The sequence below is a fragment of the Poecilia reticulata genome, linkage group LG14 (genome assembly GCF_000633615.1).
Source record: "Poecilia reticulata strain Guanapo linkage group LG14, Guppy_female_1.0+MT, whole genome shotgun sequence".
In the NCBI taxonomy this organism is placed as follows: domain Eukaryota; kingdom Metazoa; phylum Chordata; class Actinopteri; order Cyprinodontiformes; family Poeciliidae; genus Poecilia; species Poecilia reticulata.
Window position 1 is genome coordinate 20079354 of NC_024344.1, and position 24005 is coordinate 20103358.

General features: G+C 41.6%; 1 protein-coding gene across 2 annotated transcripts; it reads left to right on the forward strand.

Moving 5' to 3' along the window:
* Positions 1–296: 296 nt before the first annotated feature.
* LOC103476207 (dual specificity protein phosphatase 10) lies at positions 297–24005 on the forward strand. Of its 2 annotated transcripts, XM_017308645.1 has the most exons (5): positions 297–678; positions 11769–11872; positions 15482–17568; positions 17964–18266; positions 19357–24005. In XM_017308645.1, the coding sequence occupies exons 3-5, from the start codon at positions 15498–15500 to the stop codon at positions 19620–19622; spliced, it is 2640 nt and encodes an 879-aa protein (XP_017164134.1). In that variant the 5' UTR covers positions 297–678; positions 11769–11872; positions 15482–15497; the 3' UTR covers positions 19623–24005. The 2 variants fall into 2 exon arrangements, with proteins under 2 accessions (XP_017164134.1, XP_017164133.1); XM_017308644.1 differs by lacking the exon at positions 11769–11872.

A 24005-nucleotide genomic window follows, 5' to 3' on the forward strand; every position in this document is an offset into this window, starting at 1 on the left:
GAGAACATTTTGGAAATGTAGACAACACTGATAGAAAGTAAGAGAGCATTAAAGCAAAATAATTTCAAAACAATATAAAAAAMCCCATAAAATTCAACACTATTATTAAATTAACATTGTGTCAYCTGTAAAACTGCTTGTCATGCAAAATAATGGTTAATTAGCTTAAATTACATAACATTTGACATATTTTTCTTATTTTTATTGTGTTTATTATCCCTCCATTTGCCCACGTAACCCCCCACCACCASCAGCCCGCACGTGCTGCGTGCTCGCCCCTGCTCCGCTCGTCTCGTGCGCGTCGCCATTGGTGTGGGATGATGTCATCCACAGCGGAGACAATAGAGCCCACCTCCCCCGTCAGTGTCTCCTCGCCACACGCGCACCGCGGCTCGGCGTGACACACGCTCGGACGTGACGCCAGCTGAGTGAGCCAAGCACTTCTGATGACATTCGCTGCCGTGTCGGTTCAGTCCGGAGCCCAACCGAGCACGCCGAGCATCTGCCACTCAGACCGGGGCTCCTCTCTCGTTACGCTCCCACGCAGAGGAAAGTGTCACACATCTGGATCAGCACACTTAACCCACCGGCTGGTTCCGCTCGGGGTCCACGGCATGAGGCGTGAGGATTTGTGACTCGGCTGCGCGTGAGTGATGAACACACAGCGGGACTCTTGATGTAAGTCATGTTTAAATCTCAGTGGTGTTGGTGACTGTCGGCCTCAAGCAGCAGCAGCAGCAGCAGGTTCCAACAAAGAGYCGCAGAACAACCTCCACCTRCGTGGCCCGATGACTTCCACTACAATAGCAACGTGTTGTTCACTTCTGCCCGAAACGTGCCACAACGCGCAGCGCGTGCCCCTTCGTTTTTTGTTTAAAACCCACGAGAAGGTGGCACATGCAGGATGGTTATTGGTTCTGTTTGGGTAAACAGTGCAGATTTAGGCAGGGAGAAGAAGTGAAGGGACAGGCCTGCTGGCTCGGGCCCACATCAGCTTTATTTCTCATCATGGTAAAGGTTGGCAAGACCGCAAAGATGCGATGAAACATGGAGTTGGTGGGGGGAAGCGGGCAGTGCGCCACCTAGCCGCCGAACAGGAGTGAAGTGTGTTTTTTCCATCACTGACCTGCAGAGTGGCCCTGAAAACAACAAGGTGGAGGAAGAACAGCCAAGATTTTAGAGCTGATTTACTCACCATCATTTGAGCCTTTTGTTGTTGGTGCAAGCGGCATCGGTGAAAGATTAATGGCTTAAACAGAGGAGGCTCTTTAGATCGGAGCTAATTCGTTCTGTTTTCTGTTTTTTTTTTTGAAGGACTGCTTAGACAGAAACTAGTCTGCAGAAAATGTGACTGGTTATAAAACACACAAGAACCATTGAGGTGCAAAAGCCAARTTGAGCAAAAACAAACAAAAAAAACCAACAACATAAATTCCCGTGAGGCGTTTATTGCACTGTATGTATTTTAGATGCCAGCATGASTCTTTATTGTGACAGGGTCACGCCTATTGATCACCCCACAGAGAGCCATCACTCAGCAGCACAGCTTGACGCTGCTTTCACACACCATAGACTTGACTCATTGCTTATATAAAACCACAGGAACCCTTGTTGGTGACAGAGAAATGTTTCGCTAATGTGCTTTGCTCATGAAATCTAAAGTTTTTGATGCTTGTGGGGATTAAAATAAAAAAAATAAAATAAAAAAAAAGATGCCTCTCTGGCTGGAGGATGATCATTCACAATAAGACAGGTGCAGCCTTTCTCTGTGAGCAGTTAGCACTTATTTCTAATTGGCCGGCTCTATAGTTCTGAACCGTGTGCTTAGATGGAGCCATTTCACTATTTACTGTGTGCATGGATAGTCCACTGTTCCACATCGCTATGTGAAAAAATCAATCACTATTTATCTCTGTTGTGCAGTTCTATGTACTGTATTTAGGCTATACGCTCAAATACTCTTGTCAGCATTGTGAACCAGAAGTAGATCCAGACTTATATGCATTTTATTTATTTTTTAATGATAATAACCCTTCAAACTGTAACTCTCACCTGACCAAATGTGCGGTCTGATGCTAAGTGCTAACAGCCACAAAGTCTCCACGCAGACCGTCGTGACGTCACAGTGAAGCATAGAGCACTTAACGAGGTCTTAGAAGCTTTGACCTTTAACACCTAAAGGAATCGTTCCGTCCTGCAGCCGAAGTGAAAGACTTGCTGCAGAACCAAAAATCCCCTTTGGGGTGTTTGAGGGATAATATGTTCACGGAGGTGGAACGAGGCAAAATATGGAAGGACAACTTGAGAACACAATGCGTTTGGCCGTGGTTGGCGTTGGTGTGAACACATGAATAATCGGCATGGGGGGAGGGACGGCCTCAGGTAGGCTCGTTCTGAACGCCTCAGCGCGTCGGATCTAAATATAAATAGATTATTTCGCATTATTAACAGGGTTTTTTTTGTCATTTTTCTGATTGACATCTATTGATTTTTGACCTGAACTTCATGTATGATTTAGTCTTAAGTTATTAGGGGAGCTAAATGCTTAATGAGAAGGCACAACATTTTGGTTCACAAACATTTTTTGTTGTCCCAGCATTTCATAAATCTCAAAGTCAACACTGGATTCAAGGTGTGTCGTCTAAACACGTTTCCACAATTAACATCTGAAAATATTGAAAGTTCCCAAACAGCAGTCTCATGTGAACGAAGCCACAGTTTAGCAACGTTTATTCTCTTTAGTCTTCTTCAATAATTTGACATGGAGTATCACCTCTGTACTTACGATCAGTCGGCGCTTAATATGTGGCTTATTTGGGTGCGTTAAACATGGACCCAATGTGAAATGGGATTATTCCTGAAGAAATCTCAGGAAATGTAGCTTCTAAATTGTCCGACACCCTACAAGAAAACATTTCTGCCCCAAAACAAATGCAAGATGTCCAAAACCAGAGATGAAAGTATTGAGTGATGTCATTTTGTTCATGCAGGCCTGAGAGAGAGAACTGATTTCTATGCGAGCGTTAGCAGAGATAGAGGGCGCCACGCTTGAAGCTCTCTCCCTGATATCAGCGGATTATAAAAGAGTAAACTTATTTTATCCAGACGACAGCCAGAAATGACAGCAACCTGGACAGCAGCGTCTGCAAATCGAGATGTATTGCCACATTTTAATATTGTGACCTTTTTATACCCCTACAAAAACTCATGAGGGTTTTTTTTGTCATCTTACTAATGTTATGACGAAATAGCGAACCCAAGCAAAACTCTAAGAATTATCACTTCACATAACCTGCAAGACAAAATCCTGACTGATCGATTCAAGGAATTTTATTATGCATCTAAACTTTGGTTCTCTGGGGTCACACCGTTCTTCAAAACGTATATCCCTTAGAGTCACTTAGCCCAAGTTTAGTGATAAGAGTAACTTTTTTTTTCTGTGTGCTGTGACGCTGTCTAAGGTTGTGTGAGTTTCCCACTGTTGTTGTTTTCGTTGATTTTCCTTGAAGACCGTCTGGCGCCAATTCCAAAGGGGGAAAAGAAAGAGTCTGTTTTTATCCACTTCAGCTCATCGATGCTACTGTTGGTTTTTTATGTTCAAGCCAAGCAGTCTCCTGTCAAAAGGAATCGTCTCGCATATTATTTGGGTTTATTTTTCTGAGGCGGACCTGAAAACTAAACGGTTTGGCGGATTCTCTTTGCTGCAAAGGTTATTGTGTACCTGAAGAATGTAGAGGCTATATTTAAAGATCAACCTAATTACTCTCATGCATACCATAACATGCCTCACAAACGTATTGTTTCCTATTATAGCTGCTTTTGTTTTAATTAGGAGTATCTGAGTCAATTTAAACACGGAACATGCTTTTTGTTTGCCTCCTTTTTGGTACTTCTACCTTGTGTCACCCTGTCACATAAAACACGATGGAGTTCTCTCATCTTTAACATAAAGTGCAAGAGGGGTTAATGCTTCTGTGAGGCTCTATCCAAGCCAGAACATTTTCCACCTGAGGTCCATTAAGGTTTCAGTTCTTGCTAAGACCGTCTGTATTTTGAGAAGATTATTTAAAATATATTCAAAGCAGATTACGGTTGGTTTTATCATCACCTGTCAGAGGGCTCAAATCTCAGCCAACGACAAAACCTTCTTTTCAGGCGAATTCTCTTCAGAGACTTCTATTTTTGGAGGCTTTTTGTTCTAACTTTCTGAAAGATCACACTCCCGATTGAGTGTTTTAATGCATTTTTCTTGAGCAGTTCAGTGGCTTAGTTTAACATATTTCCTATAAAGGTAATCGTAAACTTTCTTTCAAATAATGAAAGTAGAAACCCTTTTTTATTTTTTAATCTCAGACGGGGATTCTGACGCTAGATGTCCACTCAGGTTTGTCCGCATGGTAAATCCGTCAGGCTGAGAAGAGAAGAAGAAGAAACTGCTGCATGTTTTCCATCACGCCGTTCGCTAATTTTCCTCTCCACTCTGCAGCTTCAATCACTCTGTCTGCTGACTGCGGAAGTTAAGTGATGTAATTATTTTGACTTGCCCCCTTCTCGCCTGACGTGATGTGAGGTCTGACGAGACGGACGAGCGAATTTAGCGCATATCTGGAAAGGGTCTGCTTTCCCCCCTGTAATGGAAAACGTCATCATGTGCTCCTCACCCCTCTTGTGCTTCAGATTGTGTCTGCATGATCTCATCATGAGATTGGTCAAGCTGCTCTCCTATAAACCTCTACAGTGCCGTATAACAGCAGGAGTTTCTTGATCCTGGAGACTATCTAAGTGTTACTCCCCCAACGTAGAAGTTATCTGCCCTCTTTCCTACCTCTGTTCCTTAACAACAGCCTAATGTCCAGACCATCCGTGTTGGGCTCCACAGAACTGTTGGTACATAACAATCAGGGATTCACACTTATTGTCTCTCTTCTCTGACCAGAACCTGTAAAAGGTCAGAGCAGACTTGACAGACTCCTCTCACCTTGCAAGGTTTTAATACATTTCTTATTTCTTCTCATCCAGACTCTTGTTAAATTCTTTTTTTTTTTTACATGACACCCCCCCAGTTCATCCAAACGGATCTAAATCAAACGGCACCGATCGTTATCGGGGTGTATTATAAGGCCAGTGTTAACGCGGCGCTTTAATTTGGGCGACTGAGTCACGGCGGGCGGCGCGCCGAACCGAGTCGCTTTGTTTACTTCGTGTGACATCATTAGATTTGTAACGTAAGCCTGAATAGAGTTTGAGTCATCTTGTAGTTTTTCTTTTCATTCACTGCACTTGATTGAACAATTCATCGTCATTTGATTTGATTTGATTTGTGTGCTGATCTAACTCCCTATCCGTTTTGTTTTTTTGTTGTTTTTAGTCACGTCCCTGAGCTACACTCTATAAACAACCAGCTGTTTACTCCTTCATTACTGATAACGACCGACCCGGCTAATGTTGTCGTTTTCATTCCCTGAGTCGCAGTGTGCGCCTCCTCAGAGCTACGCCCCACTGGGCCGCCGGAGGGATGTGACATCAGCATGAAGGCTCCCTCTGATCCCCTGCTGACTGTTTCCTCTTTGTTTTTAACAAATAGGCCTGGCTCCAGACTTATTTGTATATTTAATGATCGCCTCTGATGTTTACCCGAGTGCATTTTCTTTTCTTCTGTTTAGCTTGAAGACGAGTCAATCTATTTTCTCCAACCTCCTTGTCCAGATGTGAACATCTAGCGCCATTTCTCTTGTTCTTGAAGCAAACATTTTCTCGTTGCGGATGTCTTCTTTGGTCCTGTTATGTGGACTAATTGAGCAAACTGTGCTGCACGTCTCGGCATTTAATCTGTCCAATGGACCCGACGTCTCTGCACACTCCTGCAAATGTTACTGCTGCATCAAAACAAATGGAGCAGCTTGCATGTATTTCCTTGATTAGCTCCCTGTAGTTAACCGAGCGGCTGAAACGGTTTGATGTCCTTTTTCTCGTGTAAGGATTAGGAGAGCGACTCGGTTCTGTTCGGCTTATTTATGTAGAGCCAGCTCACAGCGAATCTCAAAATAAGCAGGTCCAAATCCAGAATCCTATTCAGTTCATGCTAATGCAGTCCGCTCAGTCGGATTCAGATCCACTAGAATCTGAATCTAGTGTGTCAGATTCTAAACTCGGTTAATCTTATCATCCTAGTTGCTTAAAAGAGGTTGTCGGAGGAAAACTGCAGCAGTCCCTCCTTCTGAGCAGGCATGTGGAGAGGAATGATCCACTTTTGACAGACAAGGTTCAGTACAAAAGTGTTGATCTGCTGTGACTGGCTGCTTCAGGCAAGGAAACAAAGGGTGAAAAACCATGGAGTGAACTATGCAGTAATGTCTCCACCAAAGTTTTTATGCTGGAAAGAGTCCGAGCTAAACACTGAAGCACTGGGTTACTTTCAAGAAGAATAAATCCTGAGTATACACAAAGTTAATGGCAGCAATATCTCCATTAATGGTGATATTAAAGATGTTTCCCCCCCCCCCGCTGGTGGTGGAGAGGATGCTGAAGGTTTCAAGAGCTGAAGGTGGAGAAGGGGTGGAGTTGAGTTGAATCTGGTATAGAGAGGACGCCAGAGATATTGATGATGGTGATGCCTGTTTGGAGAAGACCGGCGCCGATGGTCTGGGAAGGAGGCGCATGATGAGATGGAGAGAGTTTTCCAGTCTGAGTTTTTTTTCATGAGAAAGAAAGAAAGGAAACTGAAGGATAATAGCAGCAATGCTTGTAAATAATACAGGACTGGAGTGTAGAAGACGTACGGTTGTGACACTAATGTTACCCAGATAGGAAATGCATGAACGCAATAAATAATGAACTTACTGCATGTATTATTAATTTTGTCTAAAGCTTTAAATACTGCTGCTCACTGGGGACAGCCAATAGCTGCTACAGGTCAGAGTTAATGGAGCATCAGCTGGTTCTGCTATGACCCAGAAGTCTGAATGTTTTAGCAGGAAATTGTAACGGCAAAGGATTTCAACTAGAGAAAATATCTCTGTCCGTTCTGTAGCATAGTTTGAACCGTTTTCCATAAAATTTTATTAAAACAGATGGTACAAAATGTTTGTACATGTATAGATAATTTGGCTTTATTACTATTCTTTTGAACTGACGGATAGCCGGCACAATTTACATATTCCTTTCGAATCAACAGCCGGACTATTGTTCTGAGTTTTAGCTTGTGAATCAAATGTAGACAGAGCCACTATGTGATGTCCCTATTTTGAGGTTTGCAGCCTCAGTCAGCAACTATCAGGTTTCCAACGAAGTGGACAGCAGTCGGTTTACATTTTAGGAAGCAATATTTCCTGTCACAGCAGCAGCTCTGCTGTAAACCGAGTCCACACCTCGACGGCTACACGAAAACAAACAGAGCGGTCGTCCTGTCGCCGTAAACAGAGGAGAACCCTCCACCTGCTGCGACAGTGTCTGCGCGTCCTTAAAAGATTTTAAATGAACGAATCTAAAATTTAGGCCTCAATGTGTCTTAAATTATTTTTAAAAAAAAGCAAGTTGGCTTTAATCACATTAGTCTCAAATTTTGTTTTTGCCTTTTGCCTTTCTCGTGGTACTTTTCTGTCTGGAAAAAGTTTGAATCGTGCGCAGACGTTGTCATTGCRTTTTGTAAGTCGATGCAGTCGAGACTACCGCTGGCTGCTAATACTCTTGCTAGCTAGCTAATTTTACATCCTCATTATAAGAACAAATTTATCAGCAATAGGTTGAACAACATTCGTCTTCACCACTGGTCTCCTGTTGATTAAAAGAAATGGCAATTAATCTCATAATCTTGAGTAAGAATCTGAAAATCTCTCATGGTTAATCTCACAAGGAGTAGCATTTCTTACTCTTAGTCTGTACACACACATATACATGCATATTTAATTTAATTCATAACGGTCTTAAAAAATGTCTGTGTTGAATTTGGAGGTCCGATGTAGATCATTTTCACCTTGTTGCTCTGATGTCATCCTCTCCACACTGTGTTTGGCTCCATCATGTGCTTTTTGATGAAGTAGCTGCATAAAAGTGGGATGTAGAGTGGGAACGGAGAGCTCTTCATCAATCTTGTGCGTTCAAAGAACCATCTTGAACGTACCAAATACACCGCCTCCCCATTTGGAGCAGAACCTCGCATCCCAAACAGGCCAGGTGATGAAGACTGTGGAGCCTACAGGAGAAGGAGAGGCCTCTGTGATCTCACTTTGCAAATACCAGGCGCCGTCTTTATCAGATGATGAAGAAATATGTTTCTTTATCATCTGATTTAATTAAAGAGCTACAATGCCCTGCATTAGTGTTCACACTCTCACGTTACAACCACAAAATGTATAAAAAAAATAAAATAAAATTAGGTGATAGATCAACAAGATGTGATGTATAATTGTGAAGTGGAAGGATTTGTTTTTCACTGGTTTGTTTGCAGCAGCTGCCATGCTTTTTATCAGCCTGGCCACTGCTTTCCATAACAAACTGCAAACAAGACTTTTAATGACTTTTTCTTTCTTCTTGCCTTTGTTCCAAACTGGCTGGATTGATGGAGCTGCTTCTCTGATTAATGTTCTCTGTCCTTGGCCAGTCGTCTCAGCGAGATGATTAAAGTTTTGTAATCTAACCTGGTTTTATACTTTTCCACAACTTTCTCCCCGAGCTGTCTGTTTGTTCACTAAGGTCAAATGTAAAAGCACTTTGAATTGCCTTGTTGCTGAAAATGTGCTTTATAAATAAAATTACCTTAGCTTAATGCCCTAGAGAGGGGGAAAAAGAAACCTTCTGAGTCCTTCACGGAAAAGCTGGATTTATGCTGAGACTAAGTTATTGTATTTATTGATTCCCCTGATGTTAACTAAGGATAAGAAAAAATTGAAACTTCACGATTTTGCAATACTTTGTGTTGATCTAATGGCCTCAATAAAGTAAAATCAATACTTTTGCAAAGCTTTATCCATCTAAATACTGAATTTATGTCCCCAGCAGTGCTGGGTGTTTGTGGGAGTGAAATCTCTTGACAAAACATGGACATGTGCTCCGTCCTCCTCCTGGCGGTTGGCTGTCTGTTATCTTCCCTCTGCTGGTGTGTTGTGAGCCGAGGGAGGCCATCATGAACTCCCCCTGCAGACGTTTAAAGCTCTTGCTTTGTAGGCCTGCTTCCCATCTCTTTTTTTAGCGCGTGTCTTTTTATCTTGGTGAGTTTGAATTCCAAATCACTCCTCTTTCATGTGCTCCACTTCAGACGGAGCTGAAGGGATTTGATAGCGTAGCCTCCTTAAGCTTTTGCACACCTGAGTGGACGCGTTCTGCAGTGGTTTTGCCGTAAATATTGTCCTGACATCTTTTGAGAAGATCTGATCGTGGCCTTTGTTGTGATCCGCAGGTATAGCTTTATGCTTCCTGTGATATCTTTGGAAGACATATAATGCCGTTTCACCGCATGTTACAGCTATTTTCCTGCCACTACTTACCTCAGAGGATTGCCATCACACACTGTCTGATGGCCCTGAGTCAGGAACACTTCGATTTGAGCCATTAAATTGATGGAAGAGTTTCTTTTTCAGCGTTCTCGCAGTCAGCACCGAGCCAGACTGTGCCTGCACTGTGCAGTAACACTCTAATCGGCGTTGTGTGCTTCCCGTTATTCCTCTCTCTCTCTTTCTCTCTTGCTTGGCTGTCACCTCTGAGGCAATCTGCTGTTTGGCAGTTTAAACAGCTAACAAGTGGACCACAATGAAAAAATGCCAAGAGAAAAGAACAAGTCAGTTCTTTGATCACAAGCGAAACAGTGTTTTTTTGTGGKTTTTTTTAGACAGGCCCCTAAACTCTTTGTACTGTTTGGCTGCAGGTTTTAAGAGAAGCGGCTTCAGCAGGGATGTAAGCGCACAGAGCAACAGGACTTGGTTACTTATCAGCTTCAGTGACTAATTGGGATCAACCAACAGAAGTGCTGTTTCACATGAACCAGGCTAATTAAACACAGTTTTGATTAACCTCCTAAAGAGACCGTTTTAGATCATTTAGAGCATTTCGCCTTCGGGACGAGAGAAAACACAGCAGAGACATGACAGGATATCAGATGTTGTTCCAGCTCAGATTGGAAGATTTTTGCATCCGTTTGGAAGTGAAAACCCTGAAGACACGGCCGCCGGTAGAAGAATGATGCATTTATCTTTTTTGTGTGTGTGTGTGTATTTTATTGAATGCGTCAAGTTGCAATTAAAATGACAGCAATGCAAACAATAAACATTCAAAGGAGTGGGTAGAAGTGTAAACCTATTAAAACCCAACCCTTCTCCCTATTTGTAAGTATTGTATCAGAATACCTTCATTCTACTCTCAGGTTCTTGCTTAATGCAATACATTCAGTAATTTACTAATAATAACTCTAATAACAACAAAGTAATCATAATGTTGAGGCTAACAGTGTTTTGCAACAACAACAGCATAATACGTCAAAACAGTCCCATATTTAGTGTAAACCGTTTCCTTATAAATTTGAATTGGTTAATGTTTGGACATTATTTTAGTTCCATAGTTTCACACCACAGACTGGAACATAAAAACTCCTTCTTGTGGTTCTGATCCTACAAACTTTAAATTTGTCTTTCCCTTAGAAATTATAAAATCCTTCTTCTTTTGAGAACAATTTTTTTTATTTTTTTTCTAGTAACTGTTGATTTTGTGCTTTAAATAAGACACACGCTGTTTGTAAACTCACAAAATCAGTAAGTTTTAATAATTCCTCTGAATTCAGACACATTCAGGATGATGTGGAATAATACCTGTTGTATGTATTGTACTTTCACTCCGATACTCAATATTGCAGTGTTGCATATCGGGCGATTCCGATAACGGCCCGATACGATATCAGCAAAAATCATACATACTTTTATTACTTATTTGTTAGAGTGGAATRATAGAAAAGACTCGATCAAGTGATGTTACTCAAAAAAGAAAATAGTCAACAATAAGAACTGACCCAATATAAYGTGGAAGGAGCTTCTATCAACATAATTATATCAGAGATTGTAGAAGCATTTCAATACAATCTGGTTCTCTTTTTTTGATTGATTGGACTGATTTCTGATATCAAATCAGGTTGAGATGATCCTGATATGCAGCCAAWGTTCTGCCAATGCCCTGCAGAAGTATTGACATCCTTGATAGATGGTTAAAAAAGCATCAATATAAATGTGTGTCTTGTTGACATAACGCCTTCCAACACTGATCTTTATCTGTTAATATGAGTGAATCTATACATTGAGATTCCTCAATAATCCATATATTCAACTAAATATTTTTTTCCGCTGTAAATTTTTAGCACTCAAAGAATTAAAAAAATACTACTTTTTATGCTACGTGTCTTATTTTAGAGCATCCGATTCGAGATGAGACCTATTAAGCAAATCAGGCAGAATGTTTGACCTAATCATGCTGTCAGACGAAATGGCAAATCAGATCTCTGTAATCTCTGCCAGCGCTTGTGCTGCTGCCCCTGGCTCTGGCTTTTGCTCATGCTTTTGCTCATTCTCCCGTGTTTTTCCCAGTAAAACACTGTCAGCCAGCGACACTACCACCCAGTATTTTTAACTTCTGTTTGGCCCAAGCTGCAACTGTAGTTGAGTGAAAATGCCAGTGGCCAGCCTGCTCTTTCTGTCACACATTCTGCTTGTGAGGGGAAAGTGATCAGAGTGATAGTGACTTCCACCATGATAAAACTGGGTCAATGTAACCCCAACCCCCCTCCACTGCAGGCAAGGCTGAAAGAGAGGGGTGGAAAAGAGATGAGGAAACCATCACCAGACTACGCCAGGACTTAAACATGGAGACACCGGAGTGCGCTTTGCTTTCCCGATGGGTTGGTAACTGTGTTGTGTTGGGGTTGAACTCCCGTCCCCACAATTGTTCTGACATGTTCCTTCCTCTCCCTCTAGTCTGTGGTTCATGGTGCATCTGTCTGATCTGTCCCTCTGTAGATTTATCTCTGCCCACTTTTGTTACTGTCAGCCGGGGTCGTGCACTTCCAGGTCTTCCCAATGGTCTTCCATTCCCCAAAAGAGTCTTTTATGTTTTTTAAACTATGGTTGTGTTGAAATGAAAATCCACCCTATGGGAGGGAGGGACTGTAGGTTGGGTAAAGTTTGCTTACGTCCATCCTAGTTGACTGAGAGTGACCAACCAACTAAGCAAATTTCTGCCCTTGTTTATTCATGTGGACAGCAAAAATGCCTCTTTTGTGAAAACGCGATTAACTCCTGAGCTATAACCCCAAATATGACATGCATAATAGCAACATTGAGGGATTATATGTTCGTCTGGCACTTTTTTAGGTAAATAATTCAAAGTGACTTTGTCGTCACTTAACACAAATGACTCCACTTGTTCTTTGTTGTTAGACTTTGTAGTTTTCTTGTTATGTTTACCACTAACCTCATGTGGAGGCTTTATGCGCACATCCAATTTTCCATGTTTAGCGCCACTTAAAAACAGTGTTTCGGGCTGTTTTTAGGGTTTCTGTGTGGATGAAAACATTTCTGGAAAAGGCTCCATGTAGACATGAGTGTCTTTAAAACTGGCAACCAGTTTTAAGAAAGAAATGTTCCCGTGTGGATGGAGCCAGAATCTGACAACTTTAGACGGTCAACATGCTAAATGTGTTCCACCCATTTCTAAGTGTCAAACTAACCATACAAGTAGTTTCAGTGAAAGGTTCGAGGTCCATTAGCATGCACTATTCACGGGGGGAAAGATTAGCATTACACATGTGGCTCACTAGCAAAGCTGGAACTACAGGTGGAGCAGAATGTGCTTGTATCTCCATTACTCTACTTGCATGAAGCAATAAAGACCAAACGCTTTAACACAATGGAGGAATCCTTAAATGTAATCGTTGGTTTTGTGTTCATTGAGAAAACATCTGATCCTTTTCAGCCAACACAGACTTGAACTTGATGCTAAGTTTAGCATGCTAACATCATCCTCGCTGACCAGTGCGGCCACCCACAGAGCCGTCTTGCTGGAGGAAATTGAGGCACTTCATCAAGCAAAGATGGAGGCTGATTATAATTACCCGTGTATGTATCAAGAGGGTGGATTTTCATTTTAATGGCAGTAATATTTTATCCTAATGTCTCACAGCAGCCTAATGACTGCACTGCAAAAAATGTTAATATCAAACTAATGTAACAAGTATAGCAATTCTATAGTTGGCATTAATCACAGAATAAATTTAAACTTCTATCGTGTTTGTTTTGCACAACTGCTTGCATAAGAGAAACACTCAGATAATCTTTTCTTGCAATACAATGAAATGAAAACTTACTCTTTAGCTGCACTGTGTTGTTGTGTATGTGGGCTCCCTGTTTATACCGCGGCATGGACAAATGCTTGTTTCTGGCAGGCCCAAAGAAATTAGCTGGTTTGTTCTGTTTGCACCAAAGGCAGGATGAACCAATACCATAAATAGAGGCTGGAAGTTTTTCATTTCAGATGATCACAAGACTCTCCAGCACTCAAGCAGCCTCTGAAGAAAAGAAATGCTCCAAGCTATTAGACATGAGTCACTTTCTTGTTTTCCTTTCACAATGCAGACCAGAAACAACAAATGCAAATTGATTTTTGTCTTTATTTGCTTCAAGGTACACACGCTGACAAGCTATAGCTTATCCTTATTTTGTAATTATTCCATCCATAGCAAAAATTTTGGTTAAACATGTCAAAACAGGCATTTTGACATATTCTTGAGATTTAACATGAAAGGTTCACCTAAGCAGTGATTCTCAATATTGTTTGCATCACCAGGATTTTGTGGCATCAAAAAAGAAAATTTTAATAAATGATGCATAAAATAAAAAAAATTTTCTTTACAAATTAACTGAAGAACTGTGACATCTTCTTGAATTATAAAATAAAATGGCATAATAAAATAAGAAGTGTGCACAACCTTAAACAAAAGCTTTGCTGATGCAACTTTTGATTTGATTTGAGTTAAAATGAGTTTTTCCAATCACCCCATATCTGGACTGCGCAATATTTGCCAACTCTGCCTCGCAAAGGTTCTCCAAATCAAATTAGGATTAGAATCGGATTGTGAGGAAATCACAACTTTCACAGCTTTCTTCAGGCGACCCCCACATATTTAGTCAGATTTCATTGGTTGAGTTGGAGCTATTAAAACCTGGTTTTTTAACATTTTTGAAAGCCACTGCATTGTAGTGCTTTAGCTATTTTTTCCATGACTTGGCTTATTATTTCAAATGAATGCATCTTGTTAAGAATTGGGCCTCTCAGAGGGAATGAAGGTTGTTGCAGCTCATTTATCACAGCTTTTGGGATTTAGCTGTTAAGAACCCTCAGTGCCATCAGGATTAGCTGGGATTATGCATTGCCAACAGCAAACAGGTTAGCACCTTCAGATATGACAAGGGGAACAATTTAAACTGTAATTACAGACAAGCATCATTGTCCATGGGATAAGCGGGACCAGCCTGGGAGCTGCATGCTTGAATGGATACATGAACTGTAATATCCATCCCAGTCAAACATGCACTTGAAATGAACCTGGTTTTTGTTGGGAGGTTTCTCCTTTTGTTGATGCAAATGTGAATTTCTGCAAGGTCGAAACTAACATTTAACATCAGTGGTTGTTTATTTTAACAGTTATGCAAAAAAAAAAAAACTGCAAGTGGTCTTTCAAGTGCAAAACGTATGAATTTGCTGTGAATATGTGTCACCATTTTTAAGAGTTAACAGTGCCTTGCAAAAGTATCAATGTCCTTAAGGTTTTTCACATTTTGTCACATTACAACCACAAATGATATGTATTGTACTTGATGTCACAGGCCAACACAGTGTGGTGCATAATTATTAAGTGGAAAAAAAAAACATGATTTTTTTTCTTTTTTTTTAACGTCTTCATTAAATATCCGAAAAGTATTTTCCACCTTCTACTTTGATTCTCCAAAAGTTCAGCTTGTGTCATTTAATCAATAATATGACTTCAGCTAATGGTTTAGATCAAATCATATTAATTCCTTATAATGGCCTAGTCAAAGTCTAGACCTAAATCAACCAAGAATGTGTGGCAAGACTTCTTTCTGTTCACAAGCGATGGAAAAGTCGAATGAGGGAAAAAAACCTCGGTTTCTACATTTGCAGTATTACTTTTTCTCCACTTCAAAAAAAATTTCACAAGTTTGTGTTGGTCTTTTTCATAAAATCCATCTAAAATACAATGTTTGTGGTTGTAGCATTTTAAAATTTTAGAAGATTTTAAGGGTATCAATCTTGTACGTTAGATTTCGAAGTCAAATATAATATTCATTTAATAAATAACTCCCTATTTTAAGATATAAAAAAGTATGACAGTAGTTTTAGGGGTTTTGCTACAACTAGTGAAATTTAAAGTGCTTTTGCAATAATATTCCCCTGACTGATTTGATTCTGTCTTTCTTCTCTCTTTGGTCAGCTTTGCATAAACCCAGATGCCTCCCCTCCCTCTTGACGAGCGCATAGTGGTCATTCAGCGCCCTAAAAACGTGTGTGAGGCTTCCCCACAAACCATCCCGCAGCATTCCTCTCAGATATCAGCCTCTACCAATGGACGGGTTTCCCAGCCTTCGCATCTCCATGCCTCTCATTCCCACTTTTACTCACCCGCGTGTAAATCTGTGAGTGTGGAATGCAAGCGCAGGTCATCCCGTGTGCAGAGATTCAAGGGCGACCAGCCTGCCATCCCAGCAGATGTCCTCCACATCCCGAGCCACTGCCATAGCAATGGCACAGTAACGCTTGCCCCACGGCTTCCCTCCCACACACATACTATTGATATCAAGGTATCGGTGGACAAAGGGAGACGGGGAGGATTAAGTAACTCATTAGGGCGCGCTGGAATTGTAAAAGGCGGCAGAGGGAAATGCGTCTCTTCCCAGTTTGATCAAGGACAATGCGAGAGAAAAACCGGAAGCTTTGGGAGGCCCTGTGGATTCGAGCACAAGCCACAACAAGTCCGTCAGCTGTCGTCGTCCCCTGGAGGGATCCTCCAGTTTGTCCCTGCTCAGGCAAATCAGCATACATTCAGGGGTGAAAAAGAGAAAGAAAACTCCAGTTTTCATTACAGAGGTGACCAGGAATTTCCCTCTTTGGGTCACAGGAAAAGTTCCAAGCTGGGAACTGTTCATCAAAGCCATAATAGCCACAGTCTGCCCTACCACCACCACTCTGTTYCTGTTCCCCATGCCGCCATCCTAAACTCCACCTATCCTTCGTCTCCCCCATCCCAAACCACTCATGTCCCAGTCTCCTTTCAGCAGCTTAACCAACCTCACCCTCCTCGCACAAGGGATCACCGCCCTCACATCCTTCATGGTCTTCCGCTGTCCCCTTGCTCCTCCCGTGTCGGAGGGTTCCCTAGTCCAGACCACACTTGTACCATTGACTGTGCGCACCCATTCAACTGTGGCTGCTGGAGGTTGGTAAGATGCACGGGATGTAAAGGAGACTCTTCCAGTTACCAAGGAGGTGGAGGAAGCACTTCTACCTCATTTTCCTGTGGCCACAATGTCGGCGCAGTGAAGAGAGGAAGTAAAGACATGGGCCTGAAGAATATGGGTGGTTGCCTCTCCACCGCTTCCACATCAAACACTTCCTCGTCTAACAGCACTGCTTCTGATTGTCGAGCAGCTCTGTTCAAACCTCTACCTTGTGCCTCCTGCGGTGGAGAGGCTGGAAACTTTGAGAGTCCTGCTATCCTTCGGAAGAAGCTAGTAGGAGGATGCCTTCCCTGTAYTTCTCTGTCGTCTTCGACCCCTTTGCGGGCGATCCAAAGCTGTGTGTCTGGTTGCAACAACAAGGCATCTCAGACTGGCAGTTCTTCCTGCAGCTACTGCAGCAGCGACCCGATAGTGGTGACGTTCAACCCTCGCCGGGGAAAGCCTCCTGGAAGAGGCTTAGGACCGACTCACCCAATGGCTATGCTACAAGCTGACGATGACGACTACAGCGTGCGCACCATCTGGCCTGAGGAACTGGCCAAGAAAATGACCCATTCCAAAGCCCAAAAGAACAACTACGCTGGGATGGGTGTTGGGAAAASCTGCTCTAGCCAGACCCAGAATGGCAGTAACAGACCCGACCTTGCCCTCTTAGACTGTCAGAACCTTCAGGAATACGCTCAGACTAATTTCACAGACCATGCTGGCCGACGACGGCTTCAGCAAGGCAAAATGGCTGCCCTTGGTTTTGTAGGCAGCAGGTTGGGATCTAGCTACGATGACGGCCGTAACTCGTTGAAGAGGCTCTTGAATAAAGCGGAAGATGTTGGAATGAACGACAGTCCTGAGCATGGCCAAGTGTATCCACGATCCCCCTCTCCCTGCTCCGTGTCTCCGCCATCACCCGTGTCCTTTTCCCCTCCCCCTTCGGCCCCCAGCACACTCATCAAACCCAAACCCTGGCAGAGAGAAAGGGAGGGAGGACACTCTCTGCCGTCGGCTCAGTCCCTTCACCTGGCTCTGAACTCCCTTAACAGAGAGCAAGATGAGGAGAACAACCGAAGTAAGACTAACTTACTGACAACCCAAGTACAGCATGTCATGTCTCTTTATTAATGCTGAAAGTACATACACAAAAATCTGGTAGTCTGAAGTCTAAACACCAATAAATTAACCATACATTGAGGATATTTTTGTAATATTTAGAATAATTGAAACTGTAAATGATGTCTTGTCATGTGTCATGTGACAGTTACATTTGAGAGAATTCAATCAAATTTCAAAGTAGCTGCATAATGTTTGTGTTGCTAGCACGAAATTACGTCCAACAATGAATGTCCAGCATGGCGTTCTTTTTTTAGCAGTGACCAGATGTCGATATCCTTTTGTTTGAATTTGAGTCTTATAACCACTCTCGAAATGCCAATGCACGTCCACACTTTCCTTGTTGTTCCCCAGTGAGGCTATCTTTGCCACTCTCCTCATCGCTGCCTGCCTCCCTGTCCGATGAGACTGTGATGACTCCCGATGCGGAGAACGCCGTCATCAGCCCGATCCTGCCCTTCCTGTTCCTGGGGAACGAGCGAGACGCCCTGGACCTGGACCTGCTGCTGCACCTCAACATTGGCTATGTGGTAAATGTGACCACACACCTGCCCCTCTACCACACCAACGCGGGGCTGCGCTACAAAAGGCTCCCAGCCACTGACAACAGCAAGCAAAACCTTCGCCAGTACTTCGAGGAGGTTTTTGAGTTTATTGGTGAGAATTCAACTTTTACAACCCGAATGTTTTGTTGTGCGTGTCTGTGTGTATTTGGTGTAAGCGTTGTGTTTTGGATTGGGGAATTGGCTCATTTGCAGGTCTGCTAGCATTTAGGTGAAGGTTTGCTATCAATTTCCAGCATCCAGTTAAGTAAAAGAAAACTAGGAACTAGGAAATTTTGACTCTCATTATAGTTGGTTAGGGTTAAAGAAATGACCATTTTTGTTTTCAGAGCTTTCCCTTTTTCTATAATAATGGTTTCTACATTTCCATTATAGTCCTATTTTCAAGAATTAGCAGGGGACATTTCTGGTGATCCCACACATGCTGGACACAAACTGTTAAGACTTTTACCTTCAAGTCATTGCTAGAGAGCATTGGAAAAACACACAGAGATTGTTTGTTTCTCCAGGTTGTCTCTCTGATGTACATTAACACAGTCCCCAGAACAATACCTGGCTATAATGAAATGTTGTGATGTCATTATCATGATTAAAGTGCTTAATGAAAAGCAGCTTAAAATCAAGGTAGATAAAAGAAAGCAGTAAAGTAATTTAGCAGTCAGGGACAGTTTTGTCGCCAAATAAAATCAGCTTTGTTTTTTGTTTGAGAATGTTGTGGATTATTTAATTCTGGTCTCAATGGTAAATAAATCTGCAAATAATCTGCATAACAAGGAAATTTAACAACGTGCTGCGTTATGATTGATCCAAGTGTCAACATGTGTAAGGAAAAAAAGCAGAGGTCCTAACATAGAACCTTGTGGCGCCCCACACAAAAGAGAAGAAGATAAAGAGGGGAAACAAATGAGCATGACGGAAAAGATTTTCTAAATCGGGTAAGCGGTAAACCACTTCAAGACATGGATACCTACATGGTCATGCAGGCTTTGATTTTAAAAATCCTGGAGGCGCCCAGACAAAGAGCTGTGTGCGTTTGTGGTTTCATACACCAAAATGCACCACTTATAAGCTTATACGCTCTGTATTCTTGGTATATTTCTACTTTAATGTCAAAATTGCAGTGAAAAAAGTAATGTTTCACATACTAAAGCAAACATTGACCAAGTTACTTTTCTCATCTCCAGAGGAGGCATATCAGAGTGGACAGGGCGTGTTGGTTCACTGCCAGGCAGGTGTGTCCCGTTCTGCAACCATCGTCATCGCCTACCTTATGAAGCACACCCTCATGACCATGACGGACGCCTACAAGTACGTGCGGAGCCGTCGGCCCGTGGTGTCGCCCAACCTGAACTTCATGGGTCAGCTCTTGGAGTTTGAGAGGGACCTCAACTCCGGGGTGACTCCTCGGATCTTGATGCCTAAGCTAAATGGTGTGGAGACGCAGGTTTGAAGGGGGCAGGGGGTCGACGGTCAGGACTGTGTAGCATTGAAGGGGTATTAAAAAGAAAAAGAGTGCAGCACATTTTTTAGAGCGACAGGTCGAGAGAGAATCTTGGCGGGTTTGGCAAATAGTGCACTTTCAATACTGTGAAACACGAGACAGAGGACTGGATGGTTCATTTGTTTTATTGTTAGGCAATTTGATCCCCATCCAGCGTACTGTTCATAAGATAATGTGCCAATATTTTGTACAGCTCCGACATAATTCAGATATCTTTTTTTAAGATCTAATACCTCTTCCTTTTTGTTCCTGTTTACAACGTCAACGTTCATGCAGGAGGAGCGACTTTCTTGCCCGAAATCATAAATGCATGCAGAACCTGAATGCACCATGGAAAGGGTTCATTGTTATTCATCTACAACAGCTCTTTACTACTTTCCACCACATGTAGCAGCGCAATGCACTTTACTGCCCATTCATTTGTTATCAGAGAGATGAGGTAGGACCTCAGTTACTGTTTTTAAATCATTAACTTTGCTTTCATTTAATCAGTTTCATTGTTTCTTTCAGTTTGAGCTGTGGAACAGTGAGGTGTGGACCTAGAAAGTAAAGTTTTTTTTGTTTGTTTGTTTTTTTGCCATTTCGGTAGTTAAATCTTGCAGACTTGTTTAAATGGTGCATTAACATGCAATGTGGATGCGAACAATTAGAAATGCAGGTTTTACAATTGTATAAATGCATTTATTCCACTACATGAGCATTTCCTAGCAAACAGTTCAGCAGATGGTTGGTTCCTGCTGTTGCAGTGTGCTTTTAAATCTTCTCAAAGTGTGAAAACTAATTTAGTTTTTCTTTCTTTCTATGTTAGGTTGTATTTCTGTGTTTTCTGCTTAACAAAAAGTAGTTTAATATGTAGCATGAAACAGATCTGCAGGTTTTTTTCTAGAAATCGAGAGAGCACATGGGTGACATGTAAGGTCCTGCAAAGCTTTTTAGGTCATAAAATTGTTTCTGCATTTTAAAAAATATATATATATATATAATTATAATAATCTGCCCCGCTGCAGTTTGTTATTCACTAAACGGAGCTCATTTGAAGTAGCACAGTGTTGTTTAAAAGCCTTCAAATCCATTTGTTTTTATTGCAGTAGCATAGTTTAACACTGAAACATGTAGAAAAGCCCAACCTTTAATTTGAAAACATTTATTTTAATGGGGGGAAAAGGTTTAGGAGACTTTAACATAAACTCTTTCAGAGTTAATGGCTCTCCCGCTGTCAGTACAACTGGTGCCGATTATTATTATTTTTTTCTTTAATCATTTCTGAAGGAGGTGACGTGGCACTTCTGTTGTGCCCTATAAAGCTCAAGTAAAGTTTAGCAATCCCAACATTTTAGTGTTTTTGCCAGTACCTGTCCCAAACAGCCTGGTTGCATCCAGATGATGATGATGGTGATGATGAAATTATTGCTGATTCCCAATCAGACGATCTAAAAAAAAAAAAAAGACTCCTAAAAATGAAAGAACTACTTACAAAAGGCTTCAAGTCACGTTTATGCTAAAAGTGTTTTTAGAGGTACTAATAACTGCTTTAAAACCAATTATTCCTTAACATGGGACTAAACAAATATATTCACAATGTTTCATACGTATTTTCTTTATTGTCAGAAATTGCTACTGTAATAAAAGCTGAGTGTTTTGGGCTTTTTTACATGGCAGTAGATGTGGATGCCGATGCATTTTAAGTTATTTGCAGCCTTCAAGCCAAAAATCTTTGAATTACTTTCACACCATTAACCATCATCAGTCCTAATATTATTATTATTCCTGAGCTCGGCTCATGCGGCTTGCTGACCTTCTCCATTACTATGCATTATCTTGATAACAAGAAGTTTGGTTTGGTTTGAAAATGTTTCTTGATTCACTGTGAACTATTTTCCAGAGTGGTTCAGACTCAGAGAGAGAGCGAGAATATAATCTGTTACAGGATGATTACATTCAGTTTAATTAGCTCATTATAACTCAATAAAAAAAATGGTCATTCGACAGTAGATGAGGAGTTGAAGTGCTGTAGATCCAGCGGATCTTCAGCTAGCAGAACTTCAAGCATTGTATTTGACTGGATGTAAAGTCTTTTAATTTGTTGGAGCAGATTTTTCTCAAATAAGATCACATTTATATTTTTAACAGCAGTGCATACAGAACATTGCCTTGCAAAAGTATTCGTTTAATTCGAGATTCTAATGTTTGTTGGAGGATTTTTATTAAACACACCAGCTCCGCTTTTTTTAATTTGGAGGCATCCGAATCGAGGGGGCTAAACACATTTATAGGACGCACTTTTCAGAATTTTATTTTTATTTTTTTTCTTAATCCATCCAATAAAAACCCAATTGAGGTTTATGGATATGTGAGCAAATGTAGGGTATGAATACTTGCAAGGCATTGTAATTTGGTCCAAACTTTCACTGGAAGTGAACTCGGTTATTGATGCTCCTCCTGACAAACTTAAAAGCAGCAGCTTTTGTTTTTGTTGACGGCGGCGGAGGGCAAAGTATGCAGATTTTTGACGCATTTCTTCAAATTACAAATTACTTGAAGGTCCAAACAGTAGCAAAGTATGTGTATGCGACAGATCAAAGAGCCGCAGTACACCAGAATTCTCTGCTTTTCTCAAGTATTCGACTCCGACTGCAGTTAACCCTTTTCTTTCTCGAGCTGTTATTAACGTGAGGTCTGGCTCCAGTTGTCTGAAAAAAMCCAAAATGCCTTTAGTTTGTGTAAACTGGTACACAGCTGCTGTGGAAACTGGGTGAACAAATCCCGAATTTTACTTGGTGGATTTATTTTCTGACTGATCGACTTTGTTATAGTTCTTATATTTTTCTACAGCCATACTTATTTTCTTTTTTCTTTTTTTTTTTTTGTTGTATTTACATGCATTTTATTTTCTTTTTTAAACACGAAGGTCTACATGGACAGAATGACTCCCTCCAACTCTGCCATGACAGTTTGGATGTTGGCGAACGAGGGTCAACATGGCGCGCTCGTGTTTTGGTGATTTCCTTTTTTTTTTTTTTTTTTATTTAACGTCTCGCCTTCTTTCAGCTGGAGAAACGTCAGCCCGACCACTCCTCCTCCCATCTCTGCAGCTCAGCTCACCTTGAAAAGAGGAAGAGAGAGAGGTGGCTCACTCGCTCGCTTGCTGTTGCTACCAGATTTTTTTGTATGAACTCTATATGCAAAATGGCTGCCGACGCGGATTACTTTAATGTCACACTGTGTGAATTTGCTGCGCAGCGGGGTCGTTGCTGACCTCAAGAGAGACTCTCTGGAGGAAATTCTTTAATTTATGGAAACTGAAGGGCCTCTTTTTGTGAGTGTGTGTGTGAGTGTCTATGTGTGTGTTCAGATTTTCTGTTTGTCTGCTTCTCTTGGACACAAAAAAAAACTGGGTTATTTCTTGCTGGCCATCTGGGAACGTTGTATACTTTCACTTACTTCGGGGAACTCCAGTTATTCCTGTTTTGAAAGCTTACTTTCAAACTTTGTGGAATAATTTTCTGTACCAAATTCTGAATTTGAGGTTATTAATGGTTCAGCTGACGAAGAGAAATCAAAGTAGAGCACCACCCTCCTCCATCCTGATGGGGGGGCAAGAACTCTTCTTCAGGTACGACGTCGTCATAGTAACGCTGTGCTGTTTCTCCATCCCGCCTCCAACCAGAGACCCAGAAACTCGTATAAACTTCCCTCTAGCGCTGCCTCCTCCTTCTTCCTCCGCCCCTTTGTTTCTTAATGGATTGTTCCTCTTTAACCAATTGTAATATTTTTCATATTGTAGCATCTGGTCCTTGTATTTAGGCAGTTTTTTTTTACCTCCATGTACCGACTATACTCTTCATAATCCTTCTGAGGTGCACTGTGACAAACACGATGCTGCTATATCAAAAGACTGAGTATGTTGGTCACATTTAAGCAGATGGGCTGGTGACTGGGAGCCCCTGCTTGATTTGTTTCAGTTGGAATCCATGTGCTGCCGCTAACGTTTTCCAGCTTGAAATGCACAAACGCGGGATCTGTAGCTGTCCACGGTGGTCTTCCTCTGCGAGTATTATAGAAAAGAAAGCAAAGTGTCTTTACTGTGTTGCTTTCTTTTCTGCAGCACTAGTGATTCTGGCCAATATTCTCTCTAACCGGTGATGGATTTATGACTGAATCTCCTTGCTAAGCCCAACATGCGGTACAATTATTTAGATTTTTAATACAATTCATTTTGTTTTTATTATATAGGCATTCAAATACTGTTGAGCCATTCATGCTGATACTAAGATTTTGAGAAGATTTGTATGACATGTTGCAAAGGATAATAAAGATGCAGATGTGTGTGTG